The sequence below is a fragment of the Pundamilia nyererei genome, unplaced genomic scaffold, assembly GCF_000239375.1.
Source record: "Pundamilia nyererei isolate P.nyererei 1_Seehausen unplaced genomic scaffold, PunNye1.0 scaffold00092, whole genome shotgun sequence".
NCBI classification, from domain to species: Eukaryota; Metazoa; Chordata; class Actinopteri; order Cichliformes; family Cichlidae; genus Pundamilia; species Pundamilia nyererei.
The window spans coordinates 1,998,869-2,017,370 of NW_005187493.1; the positions used below are offsets into that span (position 1 = coordinate 1,998,869).

The following is an 18,502-nucleotide window of genomic DNA, read 5'->3' on the forward strand; positions in this document are numbered from 1 at the left end:
AAAACGGATGGATGGGTCATACAACCACCACCAGTGTAAAGAAAGCACTGATTCAGGGTGGGATGGAGCCATGTTTTTATGTTGTTTACGCCAAACTCTGAATCTACCATCTGAATAAGACCAAATAACATTTTTCTCCCATCTTCTGTAGCTTCAGATGCCTGTTCTGAGCTGACACATGGTGGTCTTTTGCTGGTGTAGCCCATCAAGATTCGATGAGCTGTGCATTCAGAGAAGCTCTTCTGCATACCTTGGTTGTGGTTATTTGAGTTACTGTTGCCTTTCTATCAGCTCAAAGCAGTCTGGCCATTCTCCTCTGACATCAACAAGGCATTTTTGCTCAGTGAACTGTCACACACTGGATATTTTTGGTTTTCCTGACTATTCGCTGTAAACCCTAGAGATATTCATGTGGGAAAATCCCAGAAGATCAGCAGTTTTCTTAAATACTCGGACCAGCTTATCTGTCAACAAACACACCACGTTTAAAGCCACCTAAATCACCTTTCTTCTGCCTTTCAATACAAGTCTCCTCTTTCATCAGTAGTGTGCGCTCTATTGATATTTTAATGTTTTGTAATTTTTCAAGTTGTAGGAAACCTTATCATCATTTATGTCATGTACTTGAGCTCAAGAGAGTGAGAGAGAACAGCGAGCCTGTGCTGACATGTCACAGACAATTTTTGTCCTCTCAGCCACAGTAAGTCTCGCCCTGCTGCAACGTCAGTCATGTCACAGCAAAACTCTCTTTGTTTTGCTTCTGATTAAGGATTGTATTTTAACACACCTTAAACCATATTCCTGACAGCAACTGTTAGTCCATTCATCTACGATAAAGCTAACCTCTGTTCCTATTTAACAATTTCAATTCAGCTATGTTATGTCTCACATTTAGCATTAAAATCAGTGAAATTATTAACCTGACTTAGTTATGTCTCCGCATTTGAGATCTCAGTTGTGATCACAGGTGTGGAATAAGACAGCAAACGCAAAAAGAAAAATCAGCACATGACCCCTGTTTTGAATTGCTGTCTCTGCCCTTCTAATGACACTCACACTGCAGCAGCTACACCACATAACAAGTATAACAGTGACACCTACAGGGTCCCCTCGAGATGGTTCTCACCACGTTGAATGTTAATCGTTGCATTATCACTCCTGCAAGTTCAGTTTATATCATTTCTTTTCGGTTATTGTCTGGCTTTATTTGTAAAAGTATGTTAATTAACCAAACGCATGGCTGCAGAATGGCAAGCACAGACTGTGATTAAAAGTTTTGCATTAAAAGAATGAGAAAAATACAACGTAGTAACTGCAAATACATTATGCTTATCCATTTTATTACTCTCTCCTTTGGATCATCCAGTTATTTTAGTTTCTTCAGTTCCAAAGAAGTCTGCAGAGTTCCTCCTTCAGTCCAAGTAGAGACCTGTGCAGTAGGACAAGTGTACCTTTTTTGGGTTTTCCTGAACCACATATGGTCAAACTTACTTTGAAATTCAGACAGTCAAGTGAAAAAGTTAGTGTTAAAATTATGAAATGAGTAGTTCTTCTAGAAGAGGCTATATTTCTCTTTAGAGCCAAAAAACATTAAATATCTAATGTTTGTGAGAAGTCCCCACAAAAATGAGCCATTTCAAAATGAAAAGTTACATTTAATCTTTTAATTGAATTTTACAAAATTAAACATTTAAAAAAGAAAACAATTAAATAATTTTGCCCCAATAATTTGTCTGTGAAGCTATTGGAGATGACTGCCAGGGCTCCACTTGCTCCTTTTCATTTTGTTTGGCAAGATCCCATCTTGATGGGGAACTGCTGGATTAACAGCCTGAGAGATAACATCTCGGCATACACCATAAGAGCACCAGAAAGTAACTTATAGTGCCTTATATTATTAACTTTTACCCATCCCTAAATCTGTGGAAGTGGTGTTTCAACAAAGCCCACTAGAGGGTGGTAGATATCTGTAAGAAGGCATTTGAAGTATGCCAAAGCCATCTAGAGATTTTACAGATATAAATACAGTAGTCAAAGCCTGTGATATTTGCAGACAGGGGCAGGGATGGAAAACAAAACCCAGAAGGGAGAGAGGGTGCTGCACTCTATTAATAAATCAGTGAGTGGGAGTAAAAACAGCCAAATTGAGCTTTAAATATCAGTTTTACAATCAGTCTTTTTTCAGTCAGGCAAGAAGGGCAAGGAAAGCTGGAAGTTGACAGAGCTGACAAACAAATCTCTTATATGAAAAAGAAGTCCTCGCCCACATTTGGTGAAGGAGATATTGCAGATTACAGCTGAATCCCTTTCCGTGCAACCCCTTACAGACACTCACAGCCTCCCTCTCTCCTTCATAAATCTGTTCCCACAACACACAACCTGACAGATCAGACCAATGTTCTACTTAATCCACGTCCTACCTCTGCAGCGATGCACTTCTATACATTAGGATGCAAGGACAGAAACCTAAAGAGAAGAAATGAAACAAAATCTCTGCACTGTACAGTATTATAATGCACCTGGGTTATTTTACAACATCTACAGAGGGAAGCAACAGATTTAGAGAAACAGTGTGGAAATAAGCTTCGCACACTCTGTTATTAAAATGGCAGTAGCAGTGGTCTGCAAGATGCACGATTCAGACAGTTGCAGCATGTGTGGCAGAAGGTGACGCTTCCATCCTCGGCGGCCGACTTGCTTTTCACTCGCGTGTGCATATGTTCACTGTTCTCATGTGCTCCTCATCTTCTTGAAGTAGATCCCTCTGCTTTGCTTGCTGTGGGCAAGGAGGCGCTATGCAGCGAGTTGTACAGTCTGAGCCTGTTGGGAACATGCTGCTGACTCAGCCCAGGCCACTGCATTCATCTATCTGCACTGCAGTGCTGTCTCTCTCCTCCCCGCCCCACCACCCGCCTGCCTCACTCAGTGCACCACCTTACACACACGGAGGAGGAGGGCGGGGGGGGGGGCACATGCAAGCACACACCTGCCATCTTACTACAGTTTCACCGTGACACACCCAAAACACGGCAGATCAAAGAGTCGCATTCAGGTAACACAAACAGAAACGATGTCATATGCGTACTCCTGCAGGAAGGCTGTGTTCTCGTTCTCACAACTACACAAACTACAGAGTTCTTTAATGTAGTCTCTGTCCCTCCCTGTATACTGCAACCTGCACACATTCCCTGCCTTGCAATTTTTGTGATCATCAGCAACAAACAAAATTACCTTCTTTAAAGTGTCAGTAATTTTCTTAAATAGATAACACAGATTATGATGCAGCGATACATCGTCAGACTTTGTATGAGAACCATGCATTGTAGAACCAAAAATGACACCAGCCAGAGGAATAACTGGAAGGCTGCTTTATTGTTTGGAAATAGATTCGTGCTCAAATGAAGACATTCTTTCACTGATTCTCATTTAACTTCCAATGTGGTTGTGCGACACGTGTTATCTTTCTGACTGTATTAGTGGCAAGAGACAATGACAGTCAAAAGGGTTTTTTCAGTTAAAGTAGTTTCAAAGAAAAGAAATGTATCTCAGTCATGCTACAAAAGAATGGCCTCATATACCATTTGGTAAACCAACATTAGGAAATGAGCTGTAGTGTAAAACAAAAGGCAAGCTGTTCTTTTGCTAGCCCGAGAGCCAGTAAACAGAACACACAGAGAGCACTTCTACTACATGACTCTACAAGATGTTAGTCCAGACAGTCTAATCTAGGTGGTGAGTTTTTCAGTTCAGGTTATTTACGAACTCAATACATTGCGTCTATCGTGCTCCGTTTTGATTCACTTCGATGGGTGTTGAGATTCTCATTGCTGATTTATCGACAGACTAAATAGAAAGCTAAAAAGGCACGTGCCGTTAAGAGATATTGCACCATAAACAAACACACAGACAGTTAAGACAACTAACCCTTAAAATCATTATTATTATATCATATTGAAAGTGACAGCGAAATTAAAGGTGAGCTCCAAAACTACAGCAGTGTGTTAACGGGAAACATGGAGGGTTAGAGTTGCAACAAGCAAAAGAAATCGTCACACAGAGTGAGCTGTGGCTCGTAGTCGGGGCACACGAGTTAACCAGCAGTCGCCTGCAAAAAGGCTGTGAGTGTGTGTGTGAGTGTGCGTGTTTGTGTGCGCATGTGCGAGGGTGTTAGTGTGCGTGTGTGTGAATCCGTTTAACCTTGTGTCTACAATATAGGAAAGTAGGGGCAAGACATCGTCACACATATACAAAAGGGTATGCTGGTAGTGCAATCCTCTAACCAAGGCAGGCTCCACATTTCTCAGCAAGCAGCCAGTACAACACCATGCATTGTACGCTGGTACCCAGTATGCACAAGTCCTGGGCAGGCCAGAGTTTTGGTTATTTCTCTGAACATACCACACAAAGAAAGAAGCATGATCAGTTACACTCTGGGGCTCTGGTTTCACCTCAATGCAAGGAGTGGACAGGAGAGTTGAGTTACAGACACTGTTCTAATGTATATATACTATATATATATATAATGGTAGAATATATATATAATATATATGTAATATAGCTCTGTATATGCACATATGAATTTATACAGTTTTTATTACAATCAGTTTTTTAAATATAGATTAGCTTACTTCCCTCTTTTTTGTGAAATGTGAATCAAAAAAGAACGAAATAAAGAGAAAACCTATTCCATCTAACAAATGCGTCACAGCCTAACAAGTGTGACAAGGGGTGTCAGCTGGAAGCCATTCTATTTATGGTTATTAATATTTAGTGTTAGATTAATAGCTGTAGTTTTTCTTTTTTTAAGTAATCCTGTATTTACAAAAAAACTACACATGCTGTTAAAATAATATAATACATTATTTATAGCCTCTTAAAAAGTCCAGTCTTAGCTTTTGCAGTTTGTGCCCTATAGAACGAAGCCTGAATTTTATTTCTTTTTTTCCCCAAATGGATGTATGTGTATCGATTTTTTATTTTCCCTCTTTCTTCCTGTCAATCTCGTATTCGTGGAGGTCTCGGAGAAAATGGACGGCAGTAGCTTTTACGTTTGTCATTCAGCGTTTTTTATTTGGTTCAAGGTAACACCCACACTGATTTTGGAGATTTCATGCAGCAACTGGACCATGGAACTTGAAAACGGATGAGGAGGGGTTGGGAGCGGCTTATAAACGGGTAGTGACATCACTGGACGACAGGAAGTGCATAAGCTCTGGTGTGGTGCCTAGGCTCACAGCACCGTAAAGATGCATCCAGTGCTCTGCCTGATTATTTGGTATTTGTTATGCAGTAGAGCAATAGGGAGAAAAACATGGCAAATGAGATGCTCGGAGCACTTGTTGTTGGTGAATACTGAAATCTGGGCCGATCCACTGAACAATCCCCTTCTGCTTCAGAAGGAATTAAGAGTGCTGCTCAAACCAACGTGTCCCAATTCACTTTCATGACATCTCCTCACAGTGTTTCCTATATCTGGCTGCTATCAGGGTGAACATTAGTTTGTTTACTGAAATTAACTGAGACCAGACTGCAGTCCATAATGACTATTCATATAAACGTCACCATTACAAGCGAGCGCAATGACGCCGTTTCATCGAGATGCTTCTAGCCCTATAGTTCTAAGCATCGTAAGCAGGAAGCACTAAAGTGGCCCCTGACCGGGCGGCTGTCAGCAACGCAACAGCCAGCCGAGATCATCGTCCATCAACATGGCATAAAACAAAAGAGTAAAACATGATTTCATAAATACTCCCATCACATTCACTTGCATTTTGTTGCAGAGCTCATAATAGTACATTTATAATATCTCCTGAGAAAAAGGGATGAATTTTTCAAGCATTGCATACATTTCTAGGGTCTCTGTCTAATAACAACAGCGAGAAAACAGACTGGGCAGGGCATACTTAACCCAATCCCACTCCATGGACAAAGGGCAACAAGGGATAACAAGGCAGGTCTCTTTGGCTTCTCCACGCACAATGTTCTCATCACCCATTCATTATTTCCCATTTCTCAACAAAATAAGATACTACTAATATGTCTCATCACAAGATCGTTTCTCTAAAAGTAAAAGCACAAAATAAGACATGGAAATTATATCCTGAAAGAAAATAACAACAACAACAACAACAACAACAAAAGATACATACATTTACATTTTGTGTAAATAAATTAACCTAACAAGGATCAAAACTCTTGTCAGCCCTATCAGAAAAGGTCTAACCACCCACAGAGAAACATTAGAAATAGAAAGGAGTTTGCCAAACCTGTGAAATCCCCACAAACCACTGACAGCAGGATACCCACAATGCCCGATTACACAAAAATAAAGGCAGATGGTATGGAGCATTACATAGGTGCATACAAATTATAAATATAAGCTTCTTTTTTTTTCATTTCAAAGTGCTGTGCCCTTGAAAATACTGTATTTCTGTCCAAATTAACAAACATTTCAGTCCCATGACACACACAAATATCTCTCTCTAAATCTTACACACTCAAAATCTCCAAAGCAGCAACTATTTACTTATTTATTTATTTTTTATTTCACCCACTGATGGACTGACGGTGCTATCATTTCCCGACATATATCATTCTTCCATCTATAGAGACAACAGGTTTAAACAGTAATTTGAAATGTGCTGAGTAATGAGATTAAAATTTGGATCCATTTTAAGCTGATCAACCCCCCCCTCCCCACATCGCTTATCTTCGTGGAACAAATTACTCTGAACTTTCAAATTTCGAACATGTCTTGATCGTACAGTCGAGCCACCGTCGTGGTCTGAGTATTAGTGTCTTGTGGACTATGATAATTCATGCAAAGATTTCTGATCAAAACATGCCATCATGCAAGTCATTTCTATGCATTGAACAAGCACACTTATTATTTGTTTGGAAATCTTTCTGAGTAAATGTTAAGCCCTTGGCCCGAGTTGACTCCATAATAAACAGACACTTACTCAATTTGGTGTGAAAGCCCATGTTAAAAAAAGGATTTCGATGTGGATTATAACAAAGATAAAATGAGTAGAAGAGTTGATTGACATGGGCAAACTTGTTGGATATTGTTCTTTTTTTTTCTTCTGTTTGCATTTTCGCTGCTCAAAAAACAAAACGAAAACAATTTCTAGCTCAATAAAACAAAAAAGTAGTTCACACTGTTATTTGTGTCTTTCACTCACCTTCTGTTTGCTCATAGAGTGAGTGTGCCATTTGTTCCTTTATACATTTCTGTATTAAACGACACAGAAACACTCTGTGGCTGCTGCAAGAAGGCGTTTCTTGAGCAGCGAGCAGCATCCTTGTTGTCTTTCACAGTACTGTCTTCCATAAGAAAACCATTCCTTGCATCCAGACGCGTGATTTTTTTGTTGTTGTTTTTTCCATTTCACCTCTTGGTGTAGAGTTTGCTCAACTTATCTGTAAGACCAGTCATACGTGAGCGGTATGGGACGCAGTCTGTTTTGATTGACTTTTTGTTAAGTAGTCCAGATACAGAGTCGCACAGTATGCTGATTATGTTTGGTTTGACTAAAGTTCAAGTCTTCAAGCTGTAACAGACCAAGATGCTTCTCTCTGCATCAATATAAGAATGAAGTCTGTAAACAAAATTACTGAAGACTTTTTTTTTCTGACTTGCAAATGAAATAATCTGTACAACTGTGTTGGTGAGTTTCCGCTCGCATTAGTATCATCTTTTTGTTATTACTGTGAATATACATCCAGTGGCCTAACATTTGGATTCCCTGATGTCTTTTTGGTTTCTTCCTTTCTCTTTCCTTCCCCCTTTGCCCTCATTGTTGTCGTCCTGTTTCTCCTTCTCAGGTTTGGTTACACTGTCATAAGAAGGCAGGGAGGCAGTTGAGGGAGTGCCCTCTTTCTTTTCTTGTTCCTGATTGTTACCACCATTCTCGTCTTTGTTATTGGCTGGTTTGCGCTTACAAACAAAACCCCGACTGGCCAAATGGGAGCGGTAGGACCTTTGAATGATTCTGGCAGACACATCCTCCTGCTTGCGTCTCAGAGTGGTGGTGATAGGCTCATAAGAGACCTTGGAAGGATTGGCAGCCACGAAACGCTCCTCCATTTGTTGCCTCAACATGTCCAACTCGCCGCTGTCACCCAGCACACGCTTGGTGAAGGCAAAGAGGATGTCCAGACAGTGTATGCGGTCTCCACTCACCATAGGCATGTCCATTGCAATCAGTTCAATGGTATTAGGCTTGGGCACGCGGAGTGGGTGTTCGAGTGCATCTGCAAAGTCAGAAAGCTTGGCATAGGTGATGAACTGGGAGGCATCTGGGTCAAACTTCTCCCAAATTTCATAAAAGGTCTCAAAGTCATCCTCACTGAGTGGGTCTGCACTCTCCTCTGTGGCCACGCTGAAATTCTCCAGGATGATGGCAATATACATGTTGACTACAATCAGGAAAGAAATGATGATGTACATAACAAAGAAGAAGATGCCCACCGATGGGTTGCCGCAGTCTCCCGTAACAGGGGTCCCAGAGTTCTCCAAGTAGGGGTCACAGTCCGGAGGGTAGTTCAGAATAGGCAGCAGAAGGCCATCCCATCCCGCAGACGTGGTGATCATAAACAGGATGATCATGCTGTTGCCAAAGGTTTCAAAATTGTACATGTCATCAATTCCAGCCCCGTATTTCACATAGCCAAAGTTAGACATTCCAAAGATGGAGAAAATGAACATAACCAGGAAAAGAAGGAGGCCAATATTGAACAAGGCAGGAAGTGACATCATAAGGGCAAACAGAAGAGTTCTGATTCCTTTGGCCCCCTTGATGAGACGCAGGATCCTGCCGATACGAGCCAGACGGATCACCCTGAACAGTGTTGGTGAGACAAAGTATTTCTCAATCAGGTCAGCCAGAAACATTCCTGAAATTCAAAGGAAGGAAAAACAAACACATGTTAGTTAAGGCTGAGACAAAAGCCGACTGAATGCTTTACCCCATTCCACACAGCAGGAAAAGAAACATTGATTCTTCATTACTTGTTGGTCTTAGTTAGTAATCCATCTGTTTTTATACAGCACGAGGATCACAACAAAAAGCCAGGAAAAACTGTATGGCAACGTTTGAACTGAAGACATTTGAAAGAAAGAAATTGAAGTTTTTTTTATATTTGATTTTATGTATACTGGGCAAAAGTCCAGCAATCCCTGATTTCTTTATATTTCTTTATATTTACTTGGAAAATGGGAAATATTTCTTTACACCAGCTGTGTTCTTTAACTGAGCCTGAACTCTCTTATGCAGCTTTCCTGAGGCTTATTTTCAGTCCAGTTCTTGAGTAATTTGGCATACCTCAGCCCTTTCTCAATGTTTCCCTTCCATAAGATTGGCTTTAAATCTTTTAACGGCACAGTTGCCCACCATGCTGAGATAAGCCAAGCTTTTAGCTATTTTGTTGGTGCAAAAATAAAATTTTATCCCTGTCAGACTATGTTATATTTTCATAGATTCGATTAAAGAAATGGAACCAAATTATGGATTTTTGTGACAGGCTACTAGCAAGAAAGTGCTATTGCTCAACACCACTTTAAAAATTCCAAGAAAGTCTGGCTGCTTGAAAGCAAAATATAAAGAAAGATTTTAAATTTCACCTTCTGACAGGTTGCGCACATTAGTGCTACATATATTTTAATTCATATATATTACAACTGGTAGAAACACAAAGTTTGGTTTAGGCAAGAGAGCTGCCTGAACAGAGTTTGCAGGAGACCACACACAGGTTAGCTTAAAGTCTGGCTCATGTTTGAGCTGTGTGCATCTGCAGTACGTGAATGAAATTGGCTTATTTGAGCCATTTCCAGTAAAGCTGCTTTGACTTTTCCCCTCATGCATAAACAGCCTTTTTAAATACTTGCCCACAATTGAAAGGATGACCACAACCACATCGAAAATGTTCCAGCCATTGGTGAAGTAATAGTGACGTAGTGCGAAGAGCTTCAGTAAAAACTCGCCAGTGAAGACAACAATGAAGACAAAGTTGACCCAGTAAAGCACGTTCTCTGTCTCCTCCGACTGATTGTCTGTCTCCACCATCATAGTGACCATGTTGAGGCAGATGAGTATCATGATGGAGATGTCAAACACCTGCTGCGTCACAAAGTCAAACACCATGCCCTGGATTTTGTTCTGAGGAGAAAGCGAGAAGACAGAAGAGGGATGTTGGAGTGATTTTCTTAATGATTTTTAGAAATGTAACTTGCGTGGAGGAGAAGGGAGGAGAATATTTACCTGGGGCCTGGGGATTGGTTTCTGTGGTTTCTTGGACCCAAGTTTCTTCATTGCATTGTAATACTTCTTCTGCTCTTCTGTCATGAAGATATCCTGACCTCCAAAGTAAAGGGACAAAAAATAATTTGGTTACAATCTGCAGGACCACATTTTCCAGTGCAGGATCTACTTTAAAAAAAAGTCAAAGTCAGCGGTGTAGATTTTAATCCTAAAGGATTAACCTGACATTTTGGGACATACATCTGTCTTCTTGATTATAGTGTAATTGACTGTTTCATCTAACTCTGGTGAGAAAGTAAAAATGTGTATATTTGAGAGATAAATGAAGAAAAGCAATCTTATCTTTTTCTTTTGTTGATTGAAGTTATCAATGATGACACCAATGAAGAGGTTTAGGGTAAAGAATGAGCCAAAGATGATGAATATGACAAAGTAGATGTACATGTACAAGTTGTCCTCATAAATGGGCTGATCCTCCACCTACAAATTGCCATAAACAAAAAAACATATTAAAAAAACTGTAGGTCCTGCTGATGTGAAAGTCAGACTATTTGTAAACTGAAAAAGCTTACCTTTCTAGAATCTATTGCCGCATACATGATGTCCATCCAGCCTTTGAATGTTGCCTGCGATGGTGGCAGTCACAGTGTGAGAAAACAAAAAAATTGTACAAATGCGAAGTAGCAAAAAAAAAGTTTCTCACCACTTGTAGGAGTGCCAGGTATCCCGCGCCCACGTTGTCAAAATTGATCTTGACATTCTTCCATCTGACTTCAGTATAGTTGTCACTGATGAGTTTGAGGCACTCTGTTTTGTTGTTCACCTCATCCGGTAGAAAGTACTCCTCAGCTGTCTCATTGAAACAATAGTAATACTTTCCAGCAAACAGATTGACACCCATGATGCTGAAGATGAGCCAGAAGATGAGACACACCAGCAACACATTCATGATTGAGGGAATTGCACCCACCAAGGCATTCACTACAACCTAAAAAGAACAGGGGGGTGGGGAGCAGACAAGAGTGTATGTTAGCAATCAAACACCACCTGCTTGTAGATGTTATAACATTTTGCACAGAAACACACACTTACATAGAAATGCACATTCTTTCCCTCCCTTAGAGACTCAAGTTGCGTTATGTGATTGCTTCGTAAAAATTCATGCCAATCACAATAACCTACAAGCGAGTATAACAACAGGGCACAATACAAACAGTGCAGAACTCTGATTATTTCAACTTTGAACAGAAAGCCATGCTTAAAATAGTTTGTGTTATAGGTTTTGGTAATAAAGGGGATATTACAAATTTTATAAATCATCACTTTTGACTGTCAGCATTTAAATGACGTAGTACTGTTTTATGACAGCTTGGTATATTAAACTAAAACTCATTACAACTAGTTCTAAATCATTATAAAGTTATCCTTTTGTAGCTTCTAATCCACATTATCAGATTTTTTTGTATTGTGCCCCAGCATATTGTTATTCCCATCAAAAGTATATTGCATTCATACACACTCGTATACTATTTGTGTTCCAGTATGTCAAGAGAACATTTGTGTTAGCTGTGGCTGCTCAATGCAACAAATTAATTCAATCAATTAAGTAATGATTGCATGAACTGTTAATATAAAAGATAACTTTACCGTCCTGAATGATATACAGCTGTTAGAATTAGGAGGAAAACACAGGAATGTGCATTTCCAAACACCAAGCCATGAAAACAGAAAGCCAAATAAACCAAAACTATAGGCAAACATCAAATGTCAAAATTATTTGCGTTATTTTGTGTTCTGTCTAATGTTGTAATATAGAGACAATGCAGCTATGCGATAACTTAATATAACTGCAAAACGGTGATCGTGAAAATCATGGTGATGAAATTCACTGAGGAGTGATGAGCAAGGATGTCAGGGGAGGGGTTATGCAACCAGAAGTTTGTTGATCTTCCAGTGTGACAATGCCAAAGCCAAACTGTGATAATATCAGATAACAGGACACTTGAGCCAGAGCAAAAGCCAGAAGATGCTGAGCCAAGGCACGATAAAAATTTTTGTTGTTTTTTTTTGCCCAGCAACAACCAGAGGCTGACGCAATCCATCACATGAAATAACCAGATTAAACCAGATTCTGTTTTGTTTGTTTATTAGTTAAAACTCTGGAGTTACATCACAACTATAGATGTAGAAACTGTGCACACACTTAAGGACAGACTTAACTGTGTGCACCTTGTAAATGAAGTATGCACAAAGATTGACTACTAATTTGGATATCTGTTCATTTGAGCTGGGGGCTCTGTAGCACTTAACAGACTGCATTTTGGGTCTGTGTCATAACCCTATTGCATGGCTCAGCTTGAATTTGTTTTGCCTGACAGTTCAAACCAACCTCTAGTTGTTCCTTCAGCTGGTACTAAACAGAGCTTTTATTGTAGCGTGCTGAATCACTCAAACAAAAAATTGGAGTGCAGTCTACTTTTTTAAATAAAGCATTGGACAGAGTTTAATTTTGCTAATATTTGGAGTCACTGCTAAATGCTTTAACATAATGCTAAATTTATTATATATGAAATGAAACATGATTAATCAAATCAGATGTATGATGACCATCTGAGATGATCTGCGTCCATGCAAAAAGCTTCTCACTAATCCAAGGAGTCATCTTTAAAAAAAGAAAAGTCCCCTCAGAGATATTTAAAATCTATTCTGCCATCTCTAGCATGCGCTGATACTTTTTATTTATTCGGCATGCAAAAGGACCAGCTGCCTGGTATCTTGGGTCTTACCCTCATCCCTTCAAAACGTGACAGGGCCCTGAGGGGTCTCAAGGCCCTCAGTGTCCTGAGTGATTTAATCGGGCCTAGATCGGAGTAGCCCAACGCATTAGCTATAAGGGTGACTATAGACACCTACACAGATAGGGACAGAAGAGGGAAAGACAGAGGCAAAGGAAGAGAGGACCCACAAAGTTAGAGGGGAAATAGAGAGAAAGGTGGACTCTAAAGTGTAAGGATGGCTGAATGGTTATATACAGATATATATAAGTACATATATAGGTTATATATGTGTAAGTATATGTATCTATATAGCATAACGGTTAAACAGGAGTTATTACAATAAACAACGGTCAATAAAGCGTAGCTGGACTTCTTTTTTTCCTTTTCTTTTTAAAAAAAATGTGTTTGCTTATGTTTGAGTTTGGTTTAGTTTGGCAAGCCAGTCTAGCGTGATAACCAGCTTAACAGCACAGTGAGCACACCTGGAAAGAAACTTGTGGTTGACACAGTGAGAGGAAGAGAAGAGAGTCAAACAAAGGGAAAAATTAGAGGAGAAATGAGTTCACAAACACTAAATCAATGTGACACAATAATATACACACAGTACACGATACAAAACAGTACAGTTTCCACATCAGAGGGCATTGTACTTAAAGAAGGGAGAGAAAACGCAGAAGCTGACGACAACTTTCAGGGTTAGAAGAGAGGAAAAGCCTGTGAAAGTAGGAGTCCCACCACAGCACATCAACCTTACCCTGGACCCCCAAACACCGACCCCTCAGTCCCTCTCGATAGCTGCACAACGTCTCTCTTAACTTAAAGAGAGACACAGTTATAGGAACCTGCTGTGAGAGAGAGGACAGGTCAGTGTTAGGACAGAGGGCTGCATTAAAAAAATCTGGATTAAGTTATCAGACTATATTGCGATGTCTTCATATTTCAGGGTTACGCAAAAAAAAAAAAATCCACCATGTAACTTGAATAATTGAACACTTTTGTCGTCCATCATGACCCATAGGACAGACCCCTTACTATAATTGTTGGGAAGAGAGGATCCAACTCACATATTTAGAAAATCTGTACTTAGCCTACATGAAAATTGTAAAAAAGTAAGGACAGTTTTGCTACCGACTGCTTGAGGTTTTCATTTAAAATCGTCACATATCCTTCGTTCTTCTTCATTCCTTCCACCTTGATGAGATTTCCAGTTCCAGATGGACTGAAGCATCCCCACAGCTTAATGCTCCCACCACCATGTTTCGCTGTAGGGATGGTGTCATTTTGGCTTGTATGCCTTCCCCTTCTTTCTCCAACTATAAGCAGCATATCTGTGGCTAAAAATCTCTACTTTCTTCTGATCTTCACCTTAGCTTGTTTCAGTCTGGTTTGCAGGTGTAGGGTTACCCTACCCCTCTGCAGTTGTCCTGGGCTCTGCAGACACATCTCTCACTAGTTTTCTTTCCACGCTCTTTGAAATCTTTCGCTTTCTGCCTCTGCCAGGCTTGTTCTGTACTGTGTTGCTCTATTTGAATTTCTCAATCACACTTCTTGCTCCAGTTCTTGACACTCAGGAACTCTGTGATAAACTTCCTGCTTTGTGAGCAGAAGCAATTCTTTTTCTCAAGTCTAAACTGATTTCTTTTGCTTTTGGCACAACACTTTCTAAAGTTATAGCTCAAACCTTTGCTGAAGTTTTTACACTGTGTGTAAATTGGAAGATAACCCTTGATTTTGCAAGCTTCATTACAAAGTTAATGCGCATAAAAATCACTTGCTCATTAATGGGAAATGTTTGACAAAAATTGTCCTTATTTATATCTTTCATAGAGAAGACCTTACTTAACCAGACAATGCAAAACTGCTTAAAAGTCCAGATCTGAAAACAACTGATACTATTTGAAGCACTATAAATGCCAATATTTAACAAATATAAATATCTAAACCCTTTTTAAATAATTTGCTGACATATCATTTAAAGCGACAATATCATTTCTCAGTTTTAACATTTGGTTGTTTTATATTGATTGTTGTTATATACAGCCAAGTAACTGCATATTGTTTTGATTTACATTTAAAGGGCTTTCTATGGAAGTGAATTTATATCTCAGTCCTGTAGTGATATTAACATCTTCTGCATAACATTGTATTATAAGTCTCACAAATGTTGTGTGTGCACTCACTGACCACTTCATTTGGTTCACCTGTTCAACTGCTCATTAACTAATCAGCCAACCACACGACAGCAGCTCAGCACATGTAAACATGGCCAAGATGACCTGCTCGATTTCAAACTGATTTAAATTACTTTGAACGCAGTGTGATTGTTGATGCCAGAACAGTTGGTCTGTGTGTTTCAAAAACTGCTGAGCTACTGGAATTTTCCCACATGACCATCTCCAGGGTTGACAGAGGATGGTCTGAAAAAGAAAAAAAATATCCACTGAGCGGCAGTTCTCTGGCTAAAAATGCCTTGTTGATGCCAGAGGTCAGGGGAGAATGGCCAGTCTGCTTTAAGCTGACAGGAAAGCATATTGACTCAAATAAACACTCTTTACAACAAAGGTACGCAGAAGAGCATCTCTGAATGCACAACACATCTACCTCTGAAGCAGATGTGCTTCAGCAGCACTGGGTGTGGTCTTCTGCACTCCTTTTAACTAAGAACAAGAATCTGAGGCTACAATTTGCACAGGCTCACCAAAACTGGACAACAGAAGAAAAATGCTGTGTGTTCTGATGAGTCTTGATTTCTGCTGCAACATTTGGATGGTAGGGTCAGATTTTGGCATAAACAACATGGGTTCATCCTGTCTCATCAATGGTTCACAGTGTTGCTGGTATAATGTGTGGGAGACATTTTCCTCTGGGGTCTTGTTGACCATGTTTATTTCTTTATGACCACAGTGACCATCTGCTGATGGCTCCTTCCAGTAGGAGAACATACCACTGGTTTCTGGTATCTTAACGATGAGGTCACTGAAATCAAATGACCTTCACAGTTAGCAGATTCAGTCCAATAGAGCACCTTCACACCTTTCTAGAAGGTGATGTGGAGATTCCAGTAAACCTGCAGCAACTGTGTGATGCAGTCATGTCGACTCGGCATGAACCAAAATCTCAGAGGAATGTTTCTGGCACCTTGTTGCATCTGTGCCACAAAGAATTAAAGGAGATCTGAAGACAAAAGGGGATTGAACATAATGCTAATTAAGAATAACTATTGAAGTGGCCGTGTGAAGACTCACACACTTATTCTTTGTCCTTCTTTTGTCCTTCTTGTGGGCAGCAGTGTCATTTGGTCAGTTTCTCCAAACTTTAACATCTTCTACTGCTATATTCAAATGATTCTTTGACCACCTGATCTTTTCAACATGATCACTGAAAGTTAGTGGCCAGATTCCAATCGTAATCTTGATAACTGAGGATGTTTGTTAAAAACAAAGGCAGATGTTTGTGAAGCAACCTGACTACTCCTATGTTCTTTGTTCTCAACAAACTATTGTGACGTTACATATTGTAAAAGACAATCAGACAGTAACTGAAAATACATGATATACACAAATAATCATAAAAAAATGCACACATATGGTATGTGTGCAGGGTAAACATACTTACAATTTCTGACCCCCATCAGGAATACAACATACAATACTACATTCCTATTAAACATAACTAAATGCTTGTTTATATGTATATGTCGACGTTAACATAGACAGACTGGCACTTCACAATTAAGGGTGAAGATAAATTGGTGGTCAAAGGACAAATAAAATAAATGAATGACTTAGCACAACATAGGACATAATAAAAAAAACACACATATATACATATATATATAGAAATCAATATTACGACAAGACAAAAAATATAAATTTATTGCTAAATATATAAAATTGAATTAAATTACACATTTTGAGGAAAAAATCATTTGGATTTGGAAAGGTCAATGTCAGGGACTGAAATGATCAACTAATTAAATAAACTGTCCATAAAATATCATTGAATGTATGCCATCACAATCAGTGATCAATCACTTTAATTCTCAAATTTCCAAATTATTCTTTTCCTCAAAACCGTAAAATAACGAAGTAAAGTGCTATAAAAAGTGTCACTTCCTGAGAAGCACCAGATATTTCACTAGCTATGACATCATTTTTTAAATATCGATGCAGGAAAGAATTCATGTGAGAAACAGATCACACACAAATGAGAGAAAAGGATAAACCACATATGAATTACAGTAGCTGTCAAGAGAGGGAAACACTGAATGCCTCAGCAGGCCAGATTGAACATTCAGGACAGAGAGGCCATTGTGCTACTGAAACTAAGCAAAATCTCCAGGCTTCATGACAGAAGCATGGAGCAATGTGAAGATGCGTTTCTGTGGTCCCTGGTGTTTGTAGACACTGCTGACTAGATAAAGAGGTCTGTGACTCAGCAGTGCAGGAACTGTTATCTCTCTAGTTTTTAGCTGAAGCAATAAAACCATGTTTTTTGAGACATTCGCCCATTTGGTAGAAACAAAAAACAAACATACGTGTTTCCCCAATACAGCATCTTTTCTGTGTGACAAATGACTCACTGACTTTAAACTCTCAAATCTGTAGATGTTGCAATCTTAAACTATCATCATGTGGCCAGTATGTAACCAAGCCACATACAAATGTACTTACATCAACAATGAAGAAGTCCAACCAGCACCAGGCATTTGTAAAGTACTTGACAAAGCCATAAGCCACCCATTTCAGCAACATCTCCAGGATGAAGATGTAGGTGAAAACACGATCCGCATACTCCAGGATGATACGGACTGTCTTCCTCTGTTCTATGTACACGTCCTCAAAGGCCTGAAGAGCAGAACAGAAACATCACACAGACAATATGCATGGCATGAAACAACCAGTGTTATTATCAGTATGAAGGTCTTTTCACTCTTCTAAATCACCTGGGTTAGAATTTGCTGGATGACATGCTGTGTTCATTTGTTGTTGACAATAAGTTGTTTACAGCATGCAGAAAAATAACTGATAAACATAACCCTATCAGACTAGGGTCATGGTTCCCTTCATTCCCTGTTTCCATTATTCCACATATAAGTGTTTGTCTTTACCTCCCACCTGGATAAAGCTGCAAGCCTAAGCTAGAAACTCCTGGTTGAAAGCTTGGTGCATTACAGCACTTTGCTGTCCATTATCGGCAATAATATCAAGAGCAGTTGCAGAAGAAAAGCAGATGATGCTTGCTCACATCCTCAGAACTAAATGCAATCATTAACTGATTTTGCTCATGTTTTTCTAATTTGTTGCTTGTATTCTTCCTTTGGTGTGCATTTTATCATATTGTTAATTAGATATTGTAGTAGGGCAATTAGATTGTTTGTGAGAGTGTGCAAAACTGGAAACATGTTTACGGTACAGTGTGTGTGTGTGTGTGTGTGTGTGTGTGTGTGTGTGTGTGTGTGTG

The 18,502-nt window shown here is 39.5% G+C and overlaps 1 protein-coding gene across 4 annotated transcripts in view; it reads right to left on the minus strand.

Moving 5' to 3' along the window:
- Positions 1–6,122: 6,122 nt before the first annotated feature.
- Positions 6,123–18,502, minus strand: part of scn8ab (sodium channel, voltage gated, type VIII, alpha subunit b) — a 42,518-nt gene continuing 30,138 nt past the window's right edge. For all 4 annotated transcript variants that reach the window (XM_005739607.1, XM_005739609.1, XM_013912522.1 and 1 more), the window contains 8 exons: positions 17,713–17,886; positions 13,049–13,171; positions 10,966–11,250; positions 10,835–10,888; positions 10,605–10,742; positions 10,263–10,367; positions 9,890–10,160; positions 6,123–8,898 (listed from right to left, as the gene is read on the minus strand). In XM_005739607.1, the coding sequence (XP_005739664.1) occupies positions 7,733–8,898; positions 9,890–10,160; positions 10,263–10,367; positions 10,605–10,742; positions 10,835–10,888; positions 10,966–11,250; positions 13,049–13,171; positions 17,713–17,886 (2,316 nt within the window). In that variant the 3' untranslated portion in view covers positions 6,123–7,732. The remainder of the gene's footprint in view (positions 8,899–9,889; positions 10,161–10,262; positions 10,368–10,604; positions 10,743–10,834; positions 10,889–10,965; positions 11,251–13,048; positions 13,172–17,712; positions 17,887–18,502) is intronic.